Below are 25285 nucleotides of genomic sequence, written 5' to 3'. Positions count from 1 at the left end.
GCATCTCCTTTCTCTTGTGTACTATGCTGATGTGTTAAAGTCCCTCCCATCCACACCCTCTCCTGTACTGCAATCCCCTGACCCATGGCAGAGCCCCCACCTGTCCCCCAAACTCCTCCTAGCAAGCACCCCTCATGCACCCAAACTCCGTCCCAGATCCTGATCACCAAACATGGGCAAGTATCGGAGGGGTCGCCGTGTTAGTCTGAATCTGAAGAATCGTTGAGGAGTCCTGTGGCACTATCTTCAGTTCGTCTATAAGGTGCCACAGGACTCCTCGCCAACATGGCCAAGTGAAATTTTAGTGATTCCTCCTGTTGTCAATGGGGACATGGGTCAGAGAGCTCAGAGCAGGGGGCTCCAACGTTTTGAAAGTGCAATCCAATATGTACCTTATATATAAATACCCTTTTCCCGCTTCATTCCTACCCCTTCTCCAAGTCCCAGATCCTGCACCCTCTATGCTCCCTCTCTTGCCCATCCTCAGTCTCTTTCATCAGCCTGGGACAGACGGTTGGGTGTGCATGCTCTGGTCTTTGCTTAAGGGATCTGGAGTGTGAGAAGGGCTCTGAGCAGCTCTTGGAGCATGCATTTACTGTGGTGTTCTAGGTGCAGGCTTTGGCAGGGTATTTGGATGCATGGGTGCTCAGAGCGATAAGGGCTTGGATACAGGACTGGGTTCATGCCAGGGGTAGGAGTTAGTGACGTATGCTCCATTTTGTCACTGCTGGTGACTCCTAGATGGTGGTGGAGTGTGCCTAAGGCAGGCTCACCCATGCCCTTGCCCTGTAACACTCCCTAAAGCTGCAAGAAAACTCCATCCCTGGTCCTGTGGTGAAAGGATACAGAATGGTATATGTTGAACCCTGCCATTAGCACCCCTCTTTTTCCTCCCCTGCCGTGCACACAAAGCAGCAGACTCCCAGGCGTGGTATCAGCTGCAAGGCAAAGTGCAGGACATCCACAGCAGTGGGGGGAGGGGCATGTAAGTGCTGGCACTTGATATCCTCTTGCCCACACCAGTCAGGATCACCTGACAGAGGCTACAAGATCTACCAGTATATCCCTATCTACTGGTTGGTGACCACAGCCTCATAGCGACTCTGTCCGTCCAGGGTCAATGTGTCATGTCACCGCAGGTACAGCCCTGCTCCACCCAGCCTCGTACAAGGGCACTGATTACAAACTGACATACAGTAGCCCTCCTGGCACTGAGCTGATACCATCATGCTTCTTCTTATTGTGGGCAGGCCCATGCCGCACTGTGCTACTCTGCCTAGCACCCCTCTAACCTCCTAGACACAGTGCCACAGCACCCAGAGACCCCCACAAATCGCTATGCCTATTGCCTTCCCACAGACTGCTATGCCCTGTGCCCCCCGTAATGCCCCGCCCATATTCATTAACTGTTCAGTTCCCCCCATATTCCCACCAGCACAACTGCAGTGCTCCTCAGACCCCCCACGCTTCACAGTGCACTGACACCCATAGATCTATCTCCCCCACTGCACATCCCCCCCTTCACTTCCCACCACCTCACCAGTCCACTGTCCACAATACCAAGCCTTGATAACAGGCAAGGGTCCAGACCCATCTGTGTTACTGTGCCTGCTGCCACATTGCCATTGTATTTCCCTTAATAAAACTCAGTTGTGGTGTTTGGCTTGGCTATTTCACAACACCAACAGGAAGTGGAGGGTTGAATCTGAAATCATTGCCTTGATACTGACAGTCCCCTTGAAAAACGGTTAAGTCCAATCGTCTAGGCTATCCACATTAACAGGGTGGTCAGGCTAATCAGGGAGCAAGGATGCCCTTAGTTTCCTGTCCTCTGTGTGTGCTTGATTACCCTTGTTCAGACACATTTGGCCCCAGCTTAGCATAGAGCTAGTCTTGCCAGATGTTTTCACCAATACTGCGCACACTTCCCATTACATCACAATGGACATTCCATCGACCTGAGCACATGCTGAAGACAGTGCTATTGAATCAATAATACTTTATAAATTGTTTTTGAAAATAAAAAGTTAAAATAATGGACTGACTGCCTGTCTGTTCAAAACTGTACACCTGGGAACCCTACATAGAGCATTTCTCAGAGCTGAGCTGTGGATCTGAGCGGGGCCAGAGACACAGGTGCCACAAAATCAGCACAGGAAGCATGTCTGTGTTGTCAGTGGCTTGACAATCAGGCCATGTTAATATTGTTTGACCTTGCTTATATGTATGCAATATTCATCTCATATTTTCTAATTGAACTGACTGTTATATTGATTGATTTTCCTATTTTAAAATTCACTAACTATTTCCTGTTTTGAACAATTCTCAGGGAAATGTTTTGAGGAGAAAATAAAAAATGTTTTGGCATACATAACAAGTAACACATATCCGGAAGGAATGAATAAGGCTGGACGATTTAACCTTCGAAGATTTGGTAGTAGATTCTCTTTGGAAGGCAAGGAGTCCTTTTTTAATCGAAGAATCACATTACAATAGATGATACTTGATGTACAGGATTGAACTGCAGTCCCAACATTGGTATTATTTGGAATGTTTACCTAACCTTCACTGTTACTGTGATTGTCAGCATTACCTTCACTCACAGTTCATTTAAAAATTAGATTGCTATCTATGCATACCAGGGAAATAATGGTCAGTTACCTTATAAACTAGTTATAATTATAATTTTTTGAAAATTGAAATGATCACTGTTCTTCATGTCTTATTAATATTCTCCTTTGGTATGAAAAGCAACAACAACAGTCACTATCTGCTCATTGAGCAATTATTTCTAATTTACAAAACAGAAATAAATAATCATAACCATATACTGAAAGTCCCACCTTGTACTCACACAAGTACGAATTATACAGTGTATAGATTTCTTTATGTGTGTCTTGTAATAATTTTCAATACCAATGATAATAACAGTTTGTATTGGAAATGCAACACTTGATTTCAGCATTTTCTCTACATCTTTAGCAGAGTTGCCACGTTCAGTACTGTGCCTTGGCTGGGGAGGGTTGGGGGAAAACTGGAAATGGGTGGCTGGCCCGTGTAAAGAAATCACATGTCTCACAGAATACAGCCTGTGATTAATTGGCGCATCATCGGGGGAACCTCTATTCAAAACCACATCTACAGCCTAAGCGAGGGGTGGGGCAGGAGTAGCTACACCATCTTGATCATGTTAATCTAAGGAAGACATGACATACCCTACCCAAGAAGACCGCATGCTGTAGGAGATCTGGCTCAGTCCTATAGCCCTTGTGCCATTGTGACACAGGGACTACATGTTCACGGAACAGGAAATGGGATACAGGGGAAGATGCTTAAAAGAGATGTAACAAGGGTTGTTGCAGCAGGCAATCACCTTACTGATCCTCTGTGATCCATGTTCTATATTCAACAGATGGGACATTGTACCATTCAGCCAAAGGAAAAAAGGTTAAAGTTGTGCATACCATGACAGAAGCACGGACACTTTTTGAACATTATCATGAGAGTTTAATGGGTGGACATGAAGGAATATTCAAAACTCGGAATATAATGACTTCAAACTACTATTGGCCAGGGATGACGAGAGACATTGTCGATTGGGTAGGTAAAGAAATGACAGTAATTAAGGAAGAAAGACATTGACTTTTGAAATACTATTTCATGATTTATTAAATTAAGAAAATATATATTCGCCGTGGAAAGGTGAACTCTGTTTCCTTGAAGTACTAATGATCTAAGGAAAAAGTAATGTGATCGTGTTCTTCAATCCAAACTAGGTTGCGCGATGTCCGACTTGCCAGAAACAGGGAAAGAAATTTCATGTGGATAACACCATGAGAAGCATAAAGTTTTGTTTTTTGTAATCACACAAAGTATTTATCAATTGTGACAAAGCTAGGTCAGTAATTCACTGTGTCCCGCATTTAAGCCATGTTGCCATAAAGTTCATAGAGAAAAGGATCACAGCCTCCTGTGCCAGTGACATCATTAGCCATCATTTGAGATGAGGAGAAGCAACCCTCCATTGCACAGTGTGTGTTGTTTCCCAGTGTCAGTAAATAATAATGAAGGGTAGGGATGAGGCCGGGTAATCCCTACAGTCTGAGATCCATTCAATACACAGTAATTATAGTAGCTATGGTTGCTATATTTCCTTCCTTACTTAGTAATACCTTTTAAAAATAGCTGTCTTCATTCCGGTAATGTAGAAACCACAGTACGTTCTGTATTTTTCCAAAAAATTATATCTATAATTGATACATTTCTGTGCTAACACTGTGCATTCAGACTCTTATTTTTAATCCTGATTTATAGGCTCTTCGTGTCTGGGAATTATTGGGAATGGATTTAATGGGACCATTACCCGAAACAAAGAATGGCTACCGGTATATAATGACAGTCATAGATTATGTTTCAAAATTTCTGTTTGCGTTTCCACTTCAAAGAAAGTCAGCACTTGAGGTGGCCGAGAAAATGTACGTCATGATGTGTATGCGTGGATTCCCACAGCGCATACTGACCAATCGTGGTCCCGAATTCTGCAATAAGGTAATAATTTTTTAAAATTCTCACCATAAAAATGTTATAAGTTTTTTACAAATAATTTTTAAAATGTATTCAACATAGAGAATAGGTATCTTCCACCTGTCAGTGAACATTGTTTTCTGGGCACTTCTGATTTCTGTCAAAAGAAAGGCACAGTGTTCTCGACCACTGATCCAGAACAAACTACATCCTTTTTTTAATAATCTTAAGTTGGTCACTGTGACAGGTTGTCTAAAACTTTTCAATGTTGTCTTCCGATCGGACAATGGAAAAAAAATTTATGATGTTTCCAATAGTAGTATTAAAAGAACGAATATTAAAATTAAACATTATACATAACACTTAGGAGAAATAGGCCTAGTGACAGTCCTTAGGACAATCCTATATGTAAGTTCATGATCTATTTTCTTTTCTTCAAGTTTAATCTGTTTCTATGCAAAAAATTCCACATAGAACGTAGTTTCTCCACCCCGTACCATCCACAAACCAATGGCTTGGTTGAAAATGCTAATAAAAAAATCAGAACGTAAGTGAATTATGACATGTTTTCTAAACAGAAGTCTTGTTAGTTTGCAGAAACGTATTTGAAGCAGAAAAACATCAGTTCTATGGACATATCAGAGGAGGCAAATAATGAGTTTAGAAGAGACATAGCAATTCTTCTAATGAAGGAGTCAGGTAATTATTTAATCACATGCTCTATGGACTCATTAAGCACATGACAAGGTAATAGGAAGTGTTTAAATAGGTGGTGTAAAACACAGTCAACCTAATACCCCTAAAGTGGTTGAGATCACAGGTTTGGGTATGTAATGCTGACCATGCAACAATAATATCAGTAATACCAAACACCTAAGATTTTGCGAATTGTTACTATTGTTATAAAAGTGTAAGAAATAAACCAGTTTACTTTATATCCAGATGTAGTGGAGTTACAGTTTATAAACAGAATATAAAAAACAAATTAAATAAATAAAAACACATGACTACTTTAAGAATTTTACAGTAACCAATAATGCTGTAGTAGCATGTAGAGTGCTGTTCATAAAATATTTTGCATGTAATTGCTATGTATTTATTTTGCAGAAAGCATAGAAGAATTCTGCATATATTGCAATAGGATCAACTGTGAAAAGAAAAGTGAGGAATGCACTATGGTAAGAGAAGACAGATGCGTATATATCACATGCCCTAATCTTTTTAATATTATCAAATTTGATACAAACCCTAGAACACTACACGTTTCCATCAAGGTCGTAGTACAGAGGTGAGCAAACTGCAGTACGTAGGACACATATGGAATGCGTAAACATTCTGCCTTGACCTAGAGATCACGGTCATGTAATAGCCTCGAACTCTGACCACCCTCCCCTGCCTCATCTGCTTACCTTGCCAAAAGCGTTCTAGGAGTTCTAGGCGTAGGGACTGCATTGCACAGCATAATGGCTTGTTACAGCCATGAAGCACTGCTGCCAGTCCTGCGGCTCAGAGGACAGAGAGCAGGATGGTTGAACAAGGTTTGGAGGTAACACTGGACAGACGGGAAGCAGACCAGAGGTGGTTGGATGGGAGGGAGTTCTGAGTTTTGTAGTCAGGGCGTCTGATTTCAGAGTGGGCTGAATTGGGGCGGGGAACATATTTTATAAGGAGTCAAAAATTTCCGGACATGTCACTGAATAAAGTTTGGAAACCATGATGTGACTCTCATAAAAAATTGTTATCAAACAGCACTGATAGGAACATCTTAGGAAAAGATTACATGAGGAAGGAATGCCATGATTGCGTAGAAAGTATGTGTTACATTATAAGTTGTGTGAGTTATTTTTTTTGTCTGTCACTTATCAAAGCTCCAGCGTGATTCCTGCAAGAGGTGGGCACATATTCCATGCATTCCGGAAGGAATCAATCAAGAAATGATAAATGATGAGAAGACAGAGTACAAGTGCCAAAAATGTTCATAGTGCAGTTCTACTTCATAAAGATGACAAGATATGTAAATAGATTATGATACTATGAAATAATAAATTTTTAAAGTATGAATTATATTTATCAGAATTTGTGTTGTTGTGTATATATAATGCAAATTAACAGGAAAAACGGAAGCATCCCCTGAGTCCATTAGCAAGGAGCTAGCAAATTGAGAGATTTTTCGACCAAAAACCCCAGTCCCTCTGAATTTGTAACCCATGGACCAGGAGCAAAAGGCCCCCGCCCAAGGCAAAACACCGGCATCCCCTGTGTCTGTTAGCAAGGAGGTAGCAAATTGAGAGATTTTTCGACCAAAAAACACAGTCCCTCTGAATTTGTAACCCATGGACCAGGAGCAAAAGGCCCCCGCCCAAGGCAAAACACCGGCATCCCCTGTGTCCGTTAGCAAGGAGGTAGCAAATGGAGAGATTTTTCGACCAAAAAACACAGTTCCTCTGAATTTGCAACCAGCCAGCAAAGGTAGCAAGTCCTGAGCAGTTGTACCGAATGTCATGTATGCATGACAGAAACTGTGACGGTCACAAAAACTGAGAAGTTGCACTTTTTGACTATACACCGGCCCCGGGCATGCGGCTATGGGGGGGTCCGCCCCCGGGCACGCAAGTGGCCCCGCCCCCTGGCGCCCGGTGGGCGAACAGCCATGCCCCCTGGCGCCTGGCAACCTCTAATGATTGGGGACCACTGCTCGAGAGGGTGAGGTTTAATTCTTTGCCCAGTTAGGAGAATTTGTTTTGATTAAAAACAACAACAATAACAACAACCCTCAAAAGAATTTAGATTGTAGCACATAACCTGTTCCTTAGAAAAACAACTTATGTGAAAATTTTCCAGCAGTAAAACACCGACTAAAGAATCTACCACTACTCTTTTGGCTATCAACAATAAGAATATTATAAATATGCTAATAAAAGTAATAACCCATAATGTTTTATTGCAGAGAAATTGGTATAGTATTAAAAGTTCTTTTGACAAATATTGCAATTGTTTATTATTTTTATTCTCCCTTCACTTTGGGAATATGCCATTTAGAACATTTTTAATAAAGAAAGAATAATGTTTTCACTGGAACTAGTAGTTAAAGTCTGGGGTTGAGAGTCTGGGTTTTTGTTTTGTTTTGTTTTTTTGTTTTGCTCAGCAGTATTTTTTCACTTGTTTATATGCAATTTTTTTGTTCTCTGTGCTTTGGGAATCTGTGTTATATTAATAATTAACTCTTTTATTGTCTGGAACAGGCAGTTAAAGGTCAGTTTGGCCTGTTTTTTTCATAACTAGTACATCGCTCTCTGTTATAATGCATGTATCATTTTTATCCCATATGCAACTTTAGAATAGAATGTCAAGGCAGTTTTAGTAATAAAGCTATTTATTGCCTGTGTTGGCCATTCAAAGTTCAGTGTGTCTGGCTTATTTGTCTGTACTGTGATGTTCTCACTTTATTTGTATAATTTTGATTGTGCAACTTTAGAACTGACTGTTCTGGAACATTTTGGGGGTTTAAAAATGGCTCTGATCCAGAACAGGTTAAGGACAGTATGCAATTAAAGAAGTCTCATTACTAAGATATTGTTCTCAAGGTTATCTAATTGCATCTGCTATTTTAAAAATCAGTTTTATTTTTTAAAATGCCATATGTGGGCTGTTCATCTTTTACCCCCTCACATGAAATCCTGCTTGGTTTACTCGTACAGTTCTACTGCAGTAACTAAATTCTGTGATTTTAAGGTAGAAAGGTTTATTTCAGCATGTGTAAGTAACTGTATTCTGCTGTGATTTCACCCTACCTGATTTTTTTACTGGGCTAGCTAGCCTTAAATTCTCACCACTGGCTCTGCCATAGACATGCAGTGTTGTGTTTCTGAAGATTTTGCCCAGGGACTTCTGAGTCAACAAAAAGATAATTGAAACAGTACAACATTGCTTGTGCAGGACTTTGTGGTGTAAGATTTTCTAGCTGTGGTAATTGTGTTGCAATGTTGACTTTCTGTAACAGAATCCCTTTGTTTAAATAGGTTAATGGAGGCTTCTAAAGTGAGGCAATCAGTTTTCTGATTTAATCCCCTAGACTTGCCTGTCTTTGCTGTCATTTTGAGCAACTACCAAGCTTCAAACATGGTCTGTTCTCAGCCTCATGTTTATACTGCAATTTTCATTCTGCATGCTGTTAAGGCCTGTGCCTTGGACAGCTATATTGCAGCAGTGTATGAGCACTCTGTTATATTGTCAGAGGACACCAACATACCTGTTTCTCGTGAAGATGCATTGATGCTGATGAACAAAAACATGGATGTTCTGGAAGAGGCCATCAAAGCAGCAGCCCTGCAGGTATTGTCATTGGTCATTCTGTACTTGGATGTATTTATTTAAGTGAAACAAAATACAGGACTATGTAGCACTTTAAAGACTAACAAGATGGTTTATTAGATTATGAGCTTTCGTGAGCCAGACCCACTTCCTCAGATCAAATAGTGGAGGAAGTGGGTCTGGCCCACGAAAGCTCATCATCTAATAAACCATCTTGTTAGTCTTTAAAGTGCTACATAGTCCTGTATTTTGTTTCAGCTCCACCAGACTAACACGGCTACATTTCTATCTTTATTTAAGTGGAGACTCATTTAATTTAGTTTGTTTCGCCAGGGGGCGCGTATCATTGTGACTCCTGAAGATGGTGTTTATGGCTGGGTTTTCACAAGGGAAACCATTTACCCGTATCTTGAGGACATCCCAGATCCACAGGTGAACTGGATTCCATGTACTGACCCTGAAAGGTACCGTCTTTGCTACTGAAAAGGGCAATAGGATAATGGAGGATGGGGGAATATCTCCACTCAGCCACGGAATGTGTAATTTCATGGTGGCTTGCAAGAACATATAACAAGCTTTTCATGATTGCTTCCTCCCCCACAAATTATAGTCAATTTACAGTTTTGCAGTTTCATTTATTGTATTTATTGTGTTCAATGCTTTTTGAAAGGAGAACATCAAATGCAATTTATAATGACTCTGCTTTTTCAGAGTTCTATGTGGGTGCTGGGGTATGATCAGAACCTAAGAAATATTCACTATTAAAATAGGGGAGACCTGCTTGGAGGCTTAAAAAGTAAATCCTGTGCCCTGTGTATTTTTATCTGAACCCCAGTTGAGCAATTAGACATGACATAGTGATCTTTATTTAGTGCTTGAACACATTTTTGGTGATTACGTAAAAGTCAAATCTAATCAGTGTTAACTGGCAAACCAATCTCAATCTATGATTCTATGAAAAGTCCTTGGCTACATCTACACTGCGCATTGTTGCACAAGAAGATATACAAATGAGGCGCAGCAATGAATATCGCCACGCCTCATTTGCATACCTAATGAGCTGCCACTTTGCAGAAAGGGCTTTTGCGCAAGAAGGAGCTGTCTACACTGCTTATTTTCAGGAAGAATGGCTCCCTGAAAGAGGGTTTTTTGCACAAGAAGGAGCAGTGTAGACACCTCCTTCTTGTGCAAAAGCCCCTTCTGCAAAATGGTGGCTCATTAGTTATGCAAATGAGGCACGGCGATATTTATCATACCTCATTTGCATATCTTCTTGCGCAGCAATGCAGAGTGTAGACGTTGCCCTTGTGTTTTAAGTAATTGCTGTTTCTGTGTCCAAATGCCCAGTTAAACAGAATTGGAAAATTATTATAAAGTAAAGGAAGGTGTCAACCCCCTTTTTTATTCCTTTGTAACATTAGTTGGTCATAATATTTCAGTCTTTAAAATTATTCATTTTTCAAGGAATCTAAGATGCATCATATGGTCTTTAGTATTTTAATATGGCAGGATTGCAGGTATCTTCCCAATCAGTGGCTAATAAAAGGTAGTTATTGTGACATGCCAGGGTACAATTGTCAGCCAATGGTCAGGGCAGTGTGTGCATGTGTGTTACACCCAAGTCTTCAACTGCTGAGACGCAAGGTCTCGTCGCAGTGGGCAGCCTAGGAGGCTAGAGGACACCCCGAAAAAGAGTTTAACGTCTGTGACTTTACTGCTAGGACCGGGGTCCCGTCGCAGAGGGCAGCCAACAGGTTCTCAGATGCCCCGAGTTTATAGGAAGAGCTTATTACACCTCAGATTTTAGCTGCTAGGATACAGGATCCCTTCGCAGCGGGCAGTCTAGGAAAGACTGAGAGATGCCCCAACGGATCTGTCACCTGGGAGTGACATGATCCAAAACGCCCAAGCTCTTCCTATACCTGTCCCTTTGACCAGCTGAAGTTCTTTTGTTTGTGTTCGGTTCGGGTACAGCAGCACGGGTTCAAGTCAGAAGCTTGACACGCACTGGCTTATTTATAGGAGAAAGAAAGAGAAAAGAAAAGAAACTTGGTTATATATATATATATATAAAGTGAATGAGAGCACTCACTTATTTCCAAAGTTAATAGCTAAATCACCTTACCAAAGGCAGTTTACAATAGAAATGAAGCAGTTTGACTTAAGAAACTATAATAAAGTAACTAAACTTATAACAGTGACAATTAAAGTGTACACATAAAGAAACACATTGCAGGTACAATTCTCACCCCTGCGTTCCAGACATGGCATGGCCAGCGTCTTTCTCTCAATCCCTCGGGAAGAAGTAGGGTGAGGTTGGGCGTCCCACGGACCTCGGGAGACAATCAATACCTGCCAGCAGGTGTAGGTGATTGGAGCTCAAATGGGGTGGGCTACTAAACCCCTCTTTATACCCCTTGGGTCACGTAGGCTTCTTCCTGGTCTCAAGTGGCCAATTAGGAAAAATGGCTTTGAATGCCAAGTTTCCCATGAAGGGTGCAAAGCATAATTCACACCTGGGAAAATGCAGACAATGGGCACCTCTGGTATGTGATGGGCAAAGATTCCTCTCCTGGGACAGTGCAGGCATGTCAATTACTGATACTAGCCATCACGGCGACGGGAGGCCTCCCAGTCGTCAGCTAGCCCATTTACTGTCTGGTTTCTGTTTATGGTAGAGTCAGGGACAGGCAGCACACCTGCGTTCTCAGGGCATCAAAGGCTGACTGCCTTTCTCTTGCTCTCTGGGGGGGGGGGGGGGAGATGGGGTTCATGTCTGGCTACAACAATCTAGACTAATGAGTAGCTGTGTCACTCCTGCCCTCTATCTTGGGGTGCCCTTTACACTGCATGTTGATGTCACCTCTAGTCTTAAGGTTGCCAGTAATATTTTTCAAAAAACCCTCCTCCTCCTCAAAATAAATTAGTACTCATCTACATTCGCCAGGGCATATTTCTTGTTGCTTTTTTCAGCACTTTGTACAGAGATGATGAAATATCGGACATTCCTTGTAATAAGGGACTGTTGACAGCCTTAGTTCTGGACAGCTCACAAACAGCAGCATGCAAGTCACTCCCAGCTATTTCTCTGCGTGTCCCACAGGCTGCCAACCATACATTGGTTTTGTGGTTTTCTGACCAAGTAGAAAAAAATTGTTGATTGACCCAACATAATTTCACTAGTGTGGGCTCCCAGGTGGGGCTGAGGATGAGAACTTTCAGGTGTAGGAAGCAGCTCCATCTTTGGGGGAGAGTCAGAGCTAGAGATGGAGGGGGCTTACCTCAAGCAGCTCCTGATCAGTTGGGCAGCAGGGGTGTTCAGGCTTCCTGCCTCGCCTAGCACTGCAGACCATGCTGTGCCACAGAAGCAGCCAGCAGCAGGTTCACAGTCAATGGGATTATGGAGCTAGTGCTTGGGACAGAGGCAGTGCATGGAGAGCTGTGTGCTCTCCCCTCCCTCTCACCTAAGAGCCGGGCCTGCTGCCATCCACTTCTGGGGCCAGTGCAGTCTGCAGTGCCAGGAGAGGTAGGTAGCCTGCCTTAGCATCCCACTGGTCACCTGATCCTCCTGAGCAACAAAACCCAGTGCCTGACATTCCATGCCTTGGTACTGGGTGGCAACCAAGAGTTTGAAAACCACTGCCTTGCTTTATGTTCCAGGGGGGCCAAATGCTCTCCTAGGGGATAAATTAAGTGTAGTGGGGGAGGAGAAAGAGACTGAAAGTTCAATATCAAAGTGCTCTGTCAGGAAGGATAATCCATAGAGGCACAAAGAGGGTATGTCTACACTACAAAGTTAATTCGAACTAACAGACGTTAGTTCGAATTAACTTTGATAGGCGCTACACTAGCGATCCGCTAGTTCGAACTTAATTCGAAGTAGCAGAGCGCTTAATTCGAACTAGGTAAACCTCATTCTACGAGGAGTAACGCCTAGTTTGAATTAACTAGTTCGAATTAAGGGCTGTGTAGCCACTTAGTTCGAACTAGTGGGAGGCTAGCCCTTCCCAGCTTGCCCTGGTGGCCACTCTGGCCAACACCAGGGAAACTCTTCTGCCCCCCTCCCGGCCCCGGAGCCCTTAAAGGGCCACGGGCTGGTTACAGTGTTTGTGCCAGTTGCAAGCCTGCCAGCACCCAGCCAGCAGACCCTGCACCTGCCACAACATGAGCCAGACACTTGATGCCACCCAGCCCTGCCCCTCTTCCCGGGACCAGCCTGGTGGGTCCCAGGAGCAAGAGGCGGGCGCCCGCTTGGTCAGGTGCGGAGATTGTGGACCTCATCGAGGTTTGGGGAGAAGCCTCCATTGTCCACGATCTCCGCACTAGCCACAGGAACGTGGCCGTGTACAGCCGCATGGCTGCCAGCCTGTCCATCAGAGGCCACCAGCGCAGCCGGGAGCAGGTCTGCTGTAAAATCAAGGACCTGCGGCAGTCCTACTCCCGGGCCTGCCAGCCAGGGGCCGACCCGGAGGCCTGCCCCCACTTTCAGGCCCTGGACCGCATCCTGGGGGCTCACGCCGTCCATGCCCCCCGGGTGGTGATAGACCCTGGGGCAGAGGGACCCGTCCCTGACACTGAGGAGGGGGAACCAGAGGACACCGAGAGCCAGGAGCCTGCCAGGACCCAGGACCCCCAAAGACCACATCTCCTGTGTCGTCCAAGGCCGGGGAGGGCTCCACATGTGAGTACCATCATGCTCCCCTTACGTGTACGGGGGGGGTGTGGGGGGAGAGGGGGCCCAGGGACCATGGGCCTGGGCCTTGCCTACCATGGACCAGCAGCTGGGTGTCATGCAGGGGCCTTGGCCTTGCAGAGGGGGGCTGGGTTTCACCCATCTTGTCCCCAGGGAGAATTGACCGCTGCTCTTGTTTCACCACAGCCGCAGCACCTGGGACTGCAGGGCGCACCACCCCACCTGCAACAGCCACCCGCACCCGGGCCAGCAGGCGTGCCAGGAACCAGGAGGACTACCAGCGGTGGCACCTCCGGTTCCTGGAGCAGCTGCTCCGCAACCAGGAGCACTGGGTCCGGGAGGACCTTCGGCTGTGCCAGCAGAGTTTGGAGGCGCTGGAGGAGCAGGGCTGTGCCCTCAGAGGCCACCTCCAGACCCTGGTTGACTGGTTCCTGCCTCCTCCTCCTCCAGCTCCTGTGGCTGCTCCAGCTCTCGCTCTTCCTCCCACCCCTGCTGCCCCTGCTCCCCCTGCTCCCTCTCCCGCTTCCTCCACACCCCCGTCCCTCCTGCCCCACCCTCCACACTCATTACCCCCCCCCCCGACGCCCCCGCACCCGCAGTGCTGCAAGATGGGAGATCCAGCCCAACCCCCAACCCTGAGCTTTCCCTTCCACCCCCTTCCAGCTCCCTCCTCCAAGGTTTCACCCTCTCCTCTCCCACCCTCACATCTCCCTCCCCCCACCCCAGTTATGTAAAATAAAAAGTGTTTTTTTTGCCGAAACAGGTGTCTCTATTTGATATTAGGAAGGGAGGTTAGGGAGGGTGGAAGAAGGCCTCTGTGGGGCATGCAGGGAGAGTTCAGTTCTCCTACTCCACATGGAAGCTCTCCCGCTGGGCTTCCCGGACAGCGGCGGTGCGGGGCTGAGCGTAGTGGCCAGCCATGCAGTCATCCTCAGCCATCCAGGCTGGCAGGAAAGCCTCCCCCTTTCGCTTGCACAAATTGTGCAGCACACAACATGCTGCCACCACGGGAGGGATGTTGTGCTCTGCGAGGTCGAGACGGGTGAGGAGGCATCTAAATCGGGCTTTCAGTCGTCTGAAGGCCCCCTCAATCATGATGCGGGCCCTGGTCAGCCTCGCATTGAAGGCCTGGCAGGAGGGGTTGAGGTGCCCCGTGTAGGGCTTCATCAGCCAGGGCTATAGGGGGTAGGCCGCATCCCCCACCAGGCAGACGGGCATGTCCACGTCCCCGACTGTGATGTGGCGGTTGGGGAAGAAGGTCCCAGCCTGAAGCCTCTGGCACACGGAGGAGTTCCGGTACACCCGTGCGTAGTGTGCCTTGCCGGACCAGCCCACATTAATGGTGGTCACACATGGCCTGCAGGAGGATGGAGAAGTGCGCCTTGTGATTCACGTAAAGGGACGCCTGGTGTTCCGGGGCACGAATGGGGATGTGCATCCCGTCGATGGCCCCCCCGCAGTTGGGGAAGCCGAGGGCGACGAATCCCCGGATGACGGCGTCTGGGTCAGCAAGGCGGACCACCCTGCGGAGCAGCACCTGGTTGATGGCCTTGACCACCTGCAGAGAGACACAGCAAAACGCGAATCAGTGGGGCACCCGGCTGACTGGGAGTGTTCGTGCCCTGGCAGTGCCCTGTGCCCCACTCCCAGAAGCAACCCCCCCCCGGGCGGCGTGTAGTACGGCCGGGAAAGACCAGCCCCTCCGGTGCGGGGCACTTTTGCCTCCTTCCCCCCATCCCCCCGTTTTCCCTGGGGCGGCCCATCCCCTCCTTGCAGCCCCCCTCGCGCCTGACCCAGTGGCCGGCGAGTGCGGTACCTGCATGAGCACTGCTCTGACGGTGGATCTCCCCACGCCGAACTGGTTCCCGACGGATCGGTAGCTGTCCGGCGTGGAGAGCTTCCAGAGGGCGATGGCCACACGCTTCTGGAGGGGGATGGCGGGCCTCATGCGAGTGTCCCTTCTGCGTAGGGCAGGGGCAAGCCACTCACAGAGCTCCAGGAAGGTGTCCCTCTTCATCCTGAAGTTCTGGGTCCACTGTTGGTTTCCCCAGTGCTCCAGGATGATGCGGTCCCACCAGTCGCTGCTGGTGTCCAGACGCCAGATGCGGCGGGGCACGCCGGCACCCGGGCGCCGCTGCAGCTGCTCCATGGCCCCCAGGGTGGCCAGGCGGAGAGGCAGGGGGCTGACATGCACCATGTGGTGCCAGGCAGCCTCCAGACATTGCTGGCAGGCTTGCAGCAGCAAGTCCAGAAACTGCACCAGAAAGTGCAGGGTAAGCTCTGGCTCCATGTTGCCACCTGCGGCGGCGTCCCCAAAGGGAAGCACCGACAGAGACGGGCGCAGACAAAAACGCTTTGCTGTCCCTCGGTGAGGTAGGCAAACAAGCGGAAAAGCTGAGAACCGGCTGTCAAGGGGGGTCCCTTTAAGCACGAGCCTCAGACAGCAGCCACACAAAGCAACTACTGACCTGATGCCCTGCCAGAACCGGTTTCGCCGTCCTTAAGTGCTCCCCAGCGTCCAATCAGTGTGGACGCGCTAGTTCGAATTAGCGAAACGCTAATTCGAACTAGTTTTTAAGTCGAGATGTGCTAATTCGAATTAGCTTAGTTCGAATTAACTAATTCGAACTAAGTTAGTTCGAATTAGCGCTGTAGTGTAGACATACCCAGAGTGACTTTCAGATGTTATTCTTAACACTGTTTCTATACATACTAAGAGTCTATTCTATGCTTTCATTTGATTATCTTACCACAGCAGTCTAATGGGAAAAAAATAACTTAAATACATTGTTTTTCTGCTCCAAAGTCTTAAGTTCAGATCTTTTTTTTGCTTTCTCTTTAATAATTAGATTTGCTCCTGCACCAGTGCAGGAAAGACTCAGCTGCATCGCAAGGAGCAACGCTATCTTTGTGGTTGCCAATATTGGGGACAAGAAGCCATGTAATTCCAGTGATCCCAAGTGCCCCAACAATGGTCATTATCAGTATAATACAGATGTTGTCTTTGATTCAGAAGGGAAATTGGTTGCACGCTACCATAAGGTAAGAAATAAACTTTGTACAGTTCAGTGCAATAATTGACTCCCTTTTAATCATATCTAGCATTTCTTCCCCAAATCCCATAACTGAAACTATTGTGAAATGATATTTAGTGTCATGCAGAGGATTTGAGTGTCCTGCCATTTTAAAGTAAGGCATTTTCAGTGTCTGTAGGCAGAGAAGTGCTCTTTTTCCAGCCCTGGTTACAGAATCCTAGCTGAGGCAGCTTTAACTCCAATTTTGTCAAAAAAAATAACCTTAAATCTTCCAATCCATTTTAGCTCTTGCTTGAGTGAGCAACTACAATTGACTATTCTTTCACAAACTTACAGATGAAGGGCAGAAAATGAATGCCAACATTGAACCCCAGGCAATACCCTTGGTCTCTCATATGACCATGCTTTGTCTCCCATTGACAAAATAAAACCAACCTCAACAAGAGGCAGTAGCTTGGTTGCTGGGAGCATGGCTTTGACCAGTGAAGCACTGTCCACACCAATGCTTGTTGTCGGTAAAACTCTTTGTCATTTTGGCCTAATATATTTCCTTTTTTTCCTTACCATAAACAGTACAACCTCTTTGTGACAGAAACCCAATTTGATTACCCTAAGGAGCCAGAGTTTGTCACCTTCAATACATCCTTTGGAAAGTTTGGCATTTTCACTTGTGCGGATATACTTTTCCATGATCCTGCTGTGGTCCTGGTGAGCAAGTTACACGTGGATACTGTGCTGTTCCCAACAGCTTGGATGAACACTTTGCCTCTTCTGTCTGCTATACAGTTCCACTCTGCATGGGCTATGGGAATGGGTGTCAATTTTCTTTCGGCTAATACACGCAACTCCAGTTTAGATATGACAGGTAATTTACAATATCAGATTAACTGATTTGGTGTTTTAAGCCCTGATCCTGCAAACTCTCATGCACATGCTCCAAGTTCAGCATGTAAATAGTCTAGCTGACTCCAGTAGAGCGACTTATATACTTAAATTTATGTATGTGTACATGTTTGCAGGATCAGGGTCTTATTAACAATATTTATAGATAGGGCAGAAATAAAGTGTTAAATTAAGAATGAAGGGAGCTTTTAAGTTCACTTGTAGAACTTAAATTCCTTGTTAAGTAATTATTTCTAAAGCTTGATTTTTATGGTTCAATTAAGACTCACCATGGACCTTGGTTTTCAGCATGTAACTATTGCTTGTAAATCTGATGTAACAAACTTTTATCTCCACTTGGTAGACTTAGTACTGATCAGTACTCTGAGTTGTGAAGGCTGATTTTCATGCAATATCTGTTTGCTTTATAAACTACTATAAAACTTTCTTTATAGACTTGTGTTCTTGGAATTTTTTTTAGACTGTTGATAGGATTGATACATTAGAGCCGTGTATATATTCAAAGTCCCAGAGCAATAGCACAGGGTACAAGCTATTACATCTTATAAGGCTAGATCTAAAACTTGCGTAACTAGTAAATCAAATGAATAGACTTTTTGTTCCTTTCTTTTATGTATGAGGCTTGTCCAAATTCTAGCTTAGCATTACTCTGGAGGAATAATTTCAGCTGACCACTAGCACTGAATGTTTTGCTATTTGGGCCCTGTGTTTATGAATCTTCACAGATATCTCCACTGATCTGAATCATGGCTATGCTAAAGTTAGATGGCCCTATTCTTTCCACAGATGTGCGGGGGTAGGGTGAGAGGGGGAGGAGGAGGAGGAGGTTTGAAGGCGAGGAGGCGATGGCAATGTTTTTTGTATTGTGAAATAAAAATGATTAACTCTCATTTAAGACCTACATGGAGGTGTAAAGAAAAGAGAGATTTTGGGGGGGGACTTGTTTTTCCTAAAATGTTTTATTTACTTAATAGTGTTACCAGCCACTCTGCAAAATCCAAAAGGGTATAAAACATGACCAAATCCATCAGGAAACATAGAATAGTGTAATTTACACCTTCCTTCCCATTCACTGATATTTACACCAATTTCACTTTAGCATGTTATTTATCTCCCATTATATGTCCTTTACATGCAGTGAAACCTATGAATTTGGCCTAGTTCCCATTAACATCAATGAGCATTGGTCTAGGCTTATAGTGTGTAAAAAGCTTTAATTCGGATTTAAAAATAGGTCTGACAAAAATGAATGGAATAAAATACTGCACATTTAATATGTGAAGATAAAGTGCATAATATGAAATGGATAATACCCTTGTGATTAACAGCGCCCTCTTGCCTGTCGCTCATAGGGAGTGGTATCTATGCACCAAATGGACCCAAGGCATTTCATTACAATACAGAAACAGAAAAGGGTCACCTCCTGTTTGCAGAGCTGAGTTCACATCCTCGTCTTTCTCCCACCTACCCTGCTGCGGTCAACTGGAGCTTGTATGCCACAAGCATCAAACAGTTTTCATCAGATGAAAATGATTTCAGCGGAATAATTTATTTTGATCAGTTCACCTTCACTGAACTCACGATGCCTGAAGGAAATCATACAGTTTGCCAGAAAGACCTTTGTTGTCATTTGAGCTACAGGATGGCAGAGAAGCGAGAAGATGAAGCATATGTGCTAGGTGTTTTTGATGGCCTTCATGTTGTTGAAGGAGAGTACTATTTGCAGGTAAAGCTTGTTCTCCCCATTTCTAATGGGGGAGGGTGGGAGAATGACTGGAACATCCCTTTTCCATTTGAAGGCCTTCACAACTGTCCAAAAAGATAGATATTTCATCAAAAAGTGCTTTGTTAAAAGTTTGAGAATAGATGCTACTAACTCTACAGGTTGTTTTTACCTAGTTCGGGATCTTGATGCTTCCTATTCTGTTTATGTAAATGAGAGGTCTGTGATGTCTTTTCCGAACCAAAGGCCTAGGTTTATCTTTGGTTATAAGAGTTCAGAGAAGTTTGTGAGTGTATCTGGAAGAGAAGGTACACAGCCCCTCTTTAGGAAGACAGCCCTCCTGCAGCATTTACTGACTCAGCAAATATGTTCTGTATCCTGTGGGACAGTTTGTTTCAGCTGTGCACATTTAGCATCAGGTTGAAGCAATGGTCATACTGATAAGAGTCTTTAATGTACTGCTAGTACTGCAAGCTAATATATCTAAGAAACAAGGATATGACCCATTCTTACACACAGTTTTTGAGTTTGTTCTTATTTCCAATGTAATGCCACTTCTTATAGCATTGTGTAATCCTAAATGACTCCTTCTGTGTGTGACAGGCAAATATTCCCATTTCACTGACTACAAAACTGAGACAGAGTTGACAGGATTTGTGTCCTGAGCAAATCCCTCTACTTGCAGAGCTATAATTGAATTTGTGCACACTGTTGAATTACAAGGCATCAAAGCATCCATAAGACTGCCCTAAGTACAGGAGTAAATATTTTATAATGCCTTGAGAATGAGCCATTTTCCCTGCTGTCTAAACCTGGCTCTTGTTTACTAGAAGCTCTACTAATATAGCCCCTCTGTTTCTTCTCCATAGATATGTACACTACTCAAGTGTGAAAGCACAGACTTGAAAACTTGTGGGCAGCCAGTGGCTACGGCTCAGACAAGCTTTGACACATTTTCACTCAGTGGCACATTTGGCACTAGATATGTCTTTCCAGAAGTGTTGCTCACTGAGGTTCAACCGGCACCTGGCGAATTTCAGGTAAGAGAATGCCTTTGAGCTGTTTCAGACACATTTCAAAGGATCCTGCCCTAAGATGATGAAGGCCAAGGCTACTACTGTCCAACAGCGACAACTGAGATATACTCAGAGGCCCTCTGCTCTTGGTAATTGGCTTGGGTCAGAGATTGGGTTGCATGTTACATGTCTGTTTCCAAGCTAAACTGAAATACATGAATATATTAGTGTTGCCCACACACTGCTCTGTCAATGGTACTATTTATTTTTCTTCTTTCAAAATAGGTATTAAGTGATGGACGTCTGATAAGCCAGAATGGCACTTCTAAACCAGTCCTGTCAGTGACTCTCTTTGGGAGGTGGTATGAAAAGGATCCTCCACACCCACAACAAACTGCCACATGATGTTGCTATTGATGCTTCTTAACTTTCTTAAAATAGGAACTTCCTGTAAAGTTAATTTGTCTTAACTACAGTCACGTCTAATATTGTCATATTTTGTAATCTACACATCTTCTGTATTACTTGATTGTTATGATTCCATTATAAAACCAAATTATTGGACTGCAGCTCTGTATCTTTATTTCTCTACTTGCTACTGGCTTGATCTTGCAGCTATTCAAATTGATAGAAAAACTTCCACTAACTTTGATATGATGGGATCAAGCTCTTCATCAGCAGATATTGGTCTGAGTAACAAAGCTCACTTTGGAACCTAGATTTTTATTCTCCTTAAAACTTTTATTTTGGGAGTTGGGTTACAGGTCAGCTCTGAGATTTTTGTTCAGGTTGACATCCAAACAAAACTTGATAAATAAGAGATTCATATATTAATTAGATACATTCTTCTAAGTTGTCAATCCAATATCTTCGAGTCCTGTAATTTGAGAAAAAAATTGAAATTCTTCAGTTAGATAGTGTAGTTACATTTTAAAATAGGATAGTCTATTAAAAGGAATATTTATCATGCCAAATTATAGTTTCAAATTATTCTGTTTTCATTCTACAATGTGTTTTCCCTGAGCATTTTACGGTATGAGCATATTTTAATTATGTGCAAAAAGTGCTTATTTGAAAAATGTTAATACTATAGTTGTGCTACAGTTTCAAACAGTGATCTGTTTACCTATGGAAAATGTCCTGAAAATGCCAGGAAATGTGTAATAATGTACATGCAGATCTATGTACCCTCAGTATTTCTAATGTACCCATCACTATTAAGATAGCAAGAATTTGGGTATGTTCTTAGTTAGAAGTTCTGTGGTTTTTAGGACATTATCCCACAAGCACTTAAACATATGCTTAATTTCATTTATATTAGTTATTGTAGTCAGCATATTCACATATGTAATGTGAATAAGACTCCAGTGATTCTGGATTCCAAGACTCCTTCTGCCTCCTAGAAATTCACTTGTTGAATCCAGTTTCTTTCTGTGACACCAGACTATCAACTATCTCTCTTTCTCCAAGTCAAGTTTTACACCCTTCTCTTCACTGTGTCAGATCGACATTGTAGTGATCAATCCACCAGCAGTTGATTTATCATGTCTGCTTAGATGTGCTAAATCTATCTCCAACTACTCTCCCAGGGAACGTCTACACAGCAGCATTATTTCAGAATTACTGATGTTATTCCGAAATAATAGCATGCGTCTACACTACCTGCCTTTATTTTGAAATAATGCCAAGCCGGAGGACTTTTTGCTCTGATTCCTGTAACCCTCATTTCACAAGGAGGAAGGGAAGTCAAAAGAAGAGTGTTCTTCCTACTGTGTAGATAGCGCCAAAAGCCAAATTAAGCTATTTTGACTTCAGCTGCTCAATTGACATAGCTCAAGTTACGTAGCTTAATTTGACTTTAGCCCTGCTGTGTAGACGTACTACCACTGACTCCAATACTCCACAAGGATGAGAAGAGTAGCCATAGCTGGAGTTGATGAGAGAGCAGTCTCTACTTACCATGGTGTCTTCCATGCAATAAGGTATGTATGTCCACTTCAGCTATACTATTTGCAAAGCTGAAGTTGTGTAGGATAGATCGACGGGGATGGGAGATGTTAGTGTAGAAATTCCTTTAGCATGCCATACTAATCAGGTTTTCCTGCTTCATTTTAAATCAAAGTGAATAGTATCAAGGTTTTAGGCCAATGTCTAAGAAATACTCAAACATACAGTACAAAACCACATATCACTCCATAGGCCCAGTTAGAGAAGGTACTTAGTAACTTTTGTCTTTCTAGGTGTGGAAGGGGCTCAGCTCATCACTATATGTGCTCCTCAACCTTTTAAGGCATAATTTTTAATTGGAAAAAGCACTGTCTGGTAACTGTCATAGTCTCTACAGCAGAGGGCTAACCCAAGATCACACAGACTATCTATGGGAGAGCAAGGAATTGAACCAAAATCCCTGAATCCCACTTCAATGCCTTAACCACAAACCAGTCCCTCTCTTCTCAATGCAGTATATGTTATGCATTGTTTCTTTAATATGGGTGTTTGTTAAATATGCATTGTTTCTTAAATAAGGCCACATCTCCACTTACTGGTTGATGGACACTCTGGCAATTGATCTTCCAGGGTTGGATTTAGTCGGCCTAGTAAAGACCTAGTAAATCAAATGCTAGGGTGCCCCCATTGGCATCAACTGGAACATTTTTCCCAATTACCTCCCTGTTGTGGAGATGGTGCAAAGCTCAGCTTAAGGTACGTCGACTCGAGCTATGTTATTTACCTATCTGGAATTGCATAGCTTAAGCTGACTTCCCCCCCCCCCCCGCAGTGTAGACCTGGCCTAAGCACCCCTATATTCACACCCTTCACACTATTGCAGCAGTCTTTGTATAAACTATGCCTTGTGAAGTATCATTTGAAAAGCAGTAACTCACTGAACATTAATATGCTTATGTGATGGGTATATGCTAGAATTATGGCTGAAGAGTTTGTAAACCAGGTATGTCAGGTAGTGGTATGTCAAACAGGTTTGTCCTAAGCAAAGTAGAGTGTTGACCTCAATTTACATATAAGCATTAAACAGACTCATCAGGCTAATAAGGGATGGAGGTAAACCCCACATTAACAAATAGGGAAGAAAAGCATGGCGTCTGACCCAGCAGAAGAGAGAAGCTTGGTCTGGATTTTACTTTCCAGAATTCATTTCAAAAGTTTATTGGTCTATAAAGACAGAGGGTCTGAATATTAAATAAGCAAATTAATCAACTGATTATATACAACATTACTGTATTATAAAAGTGTATTGAGCAATGACTTCTGACTCATTGAGATGTGTGGGTCCATATGAGGAAATATGGATACTTAATAATATTCTTTAGTTAAACAAGGCAAAATCATTTCCCTCCCAAACAGGTGATAAGGCAGTTATTTACTATGGTGTCTTCCAGAAACAATGGAAGTCCCATTCATAGAGGGAGGGCAAAACACTAGGAGGTCATCCTGCCTCTTGAAACAAGTTAATTTGAACTTTGGAAGAGATAATCAAGTACCAAACCATCCAGTGGCCTGAGCTTTTGCAAGATGAGAAACACAGGCTCTTCAACCAAGGTTGAGTGGGAGGCAGTTTGAAGTCCCAGGAACCAAATGTAGGTGAGAAACTACGGCAGAAATCTTTTACATGAGAAGACCAGGGAAGCCAGCACCTAGTCCTTTTTTAGACAGTTCTGACTGAAGTAATGTCAGCTATGGTTAGGAAGGAAAATGACTGGTGAGAAAAACTACAAATGTTTGGATCCTAGCCACAAAATGTTAGTCTGGTCTTGCCAGGTGGGGAGAGACAACATCAGCCAGAGCCACCGGCAAGCAGTGACACAACTTCTCATTGATCTAAATTGCCCCCCCTCAACATGATGGTCTGCTAATAACTGACCCAGCAGTATGAAAAATCTGATGGTTTCTATAAGTATTTGTCTGTTTACCCTTTTATTTGGTAGCACATTGTTATGTAGCTGCAAAACTCATTGTATTTGGCCACATATTCCAGACAGGAATACAGGGTTTGCAGTACCCATAGTCTCCTCAGTAGGGCTGGACTGCAGCAGGCTGCCTGATTTGCTGGAGAGGCCAGCAGGCTGACTCTTAATCCAGCAGCAACAGTTCTTGTTGGTTGTGCACTCAGTGCTCATGCCCAATGTTGCAACTATTCTTGTGCTACTTTGCTCTGCTGCTCCTCATTGCATCAAGCCATGCCTTGGTCCCGTCTCTGCCTTGAACCGTACCTTGCCTGCTTACCCTGTTCACTCCAAGTCCCAGTTCCTCACCTCCACTTTGACCTTCAGTTCTAGCATCTGACAACTGACTCCACCTCTTCTCCCTAGTTCTGACACGTGACACACCTGATCTTACCACAAGGCTAGGCTGCCCTTGTCCCTGTTACCTGACCAAGTGAGAGAGCTACAGCTGGTTCTGACAGTTTTCTGTGCCAATCTCAAGGACAAAAAATGAATTGATTTCAGGGAGGCTTCCCAGTTATCATACCCAAAACATTATGGAATATTAGTTGCTTCCTTTTTAAATGATCACATCTGCAGCCAAAAAACAAATCGGTAGATATCCTGCCTATATCTATTGTTAGCAATAATGCATCTAAATTAGTGCTGCACAACTGCAACATAACCAAGAATAAATTGTGCTTGATACTGCTTTAAAGCCATGTTCAATGATAGTTTTTCAGTATGCTTAATAATGCTTGGAGAGCTTGTATTGAACTACAACAACTACTTTAAATTAAACATGCCATCGTACAGCAATGAGATCCTGCTGTAAGCTTCAGCCAGCCAGGTCCAAAGCCCTTCCTTCCCAAACTGAAGATTAGCAGGAACTAGCTGTTTAATTCTAAGGGCAACAAACTTCATATTGAACTGGAACAAAAAGTTGGAAGTGAAATTACACAGACCAGTTCTTGTTGTGTTTTCTTGTTTGTTAAATTTCAGGCAGGGAGCAAACTAGCCACAAAGCTGGCCAAACAACCCATTAAAGAGAAATCCTGCTAGGTGCCTGATCTGCTGGTAGGCAGACTGGCAAGAAAGCAGGCAGACCAAGCTAGTCAGCTGATTTTGTTGCTAGTGTA

The 25285-nt window shown here is 43.9% G+C and overlaps 1 protein-coding gene across 1 annotated transcript; it reads left to right on the top strand.

The window, feature by feature from the left end:
• Positions 1–8591: 8591 nt before the first annotated feature.
• On the top strand, positions 8592–20774 carry LOC102446172 (pantetheinase). The gene is made up of 7 exons (XM_006136252.3): positions 8592–8856; positions 9169–9299; positions 16378–16570; positions 17137–17428; positions 18819–19192; positions 20059–20229; positions 20491–20774. Exons 1-7 carry the CDS (start codon positions 8644–8646, stop codon positions 20608–20610), a joined length of 1494 nt encoding a protein of 497 aa, XP_006136314.1. The 5' UTR covers positions 8592–8643; the 3' UTR covers positions 20611–20774.
• Positions 20775–25285: the final 4511 nt, after the last annotated feature.

This window comes from Pelodiscus sinensis, chromosome 3 (assembly GCF_049634645.1).
Source record: "Pelodiscus sinensis isolate JC-2024 chromosome 3, ASM4963464v1, whole genome shotgun sequence".
In the NCBI taxonomy this organism is placed as follows: domain Eukaryota; kingdom Metazoa; phylum Chordata; order Testudines; family Trionychidae; genus Pelodiscus; species Pelodiscus sinensis.
This window is presented reverse-complemented; position numbering and strand designations above follow the sequence as displayed.

What these genes read in the sequence shown, in the direction of transcription:
- LOC102446172 (XM_006136252.3), top strand. Translation starts at nt 8,644, where the DNA reads ATGGTCTGTTCTCAGCCTCATGTTTATACTGCAATTTTCATTCTGCAT. An exon ending in AAGGAGAGTACTATTTGCAG is followed by an intron (nt 19,193 to 20,058) that starts GTAAAGCTTGTT and finishes TCTTCTCCATAG; the next exon opens with ATATGTACACTACTCAAGTG. An exon ending in CGGCACCTGGCGAATTTCAG is followed by an intron (nt 20,230 to 20,490) that starts GTAAGAGAATGC and finishes CTTTCAAAATAG; the next exon opens with GTATTAAGTGATGGACGTCT.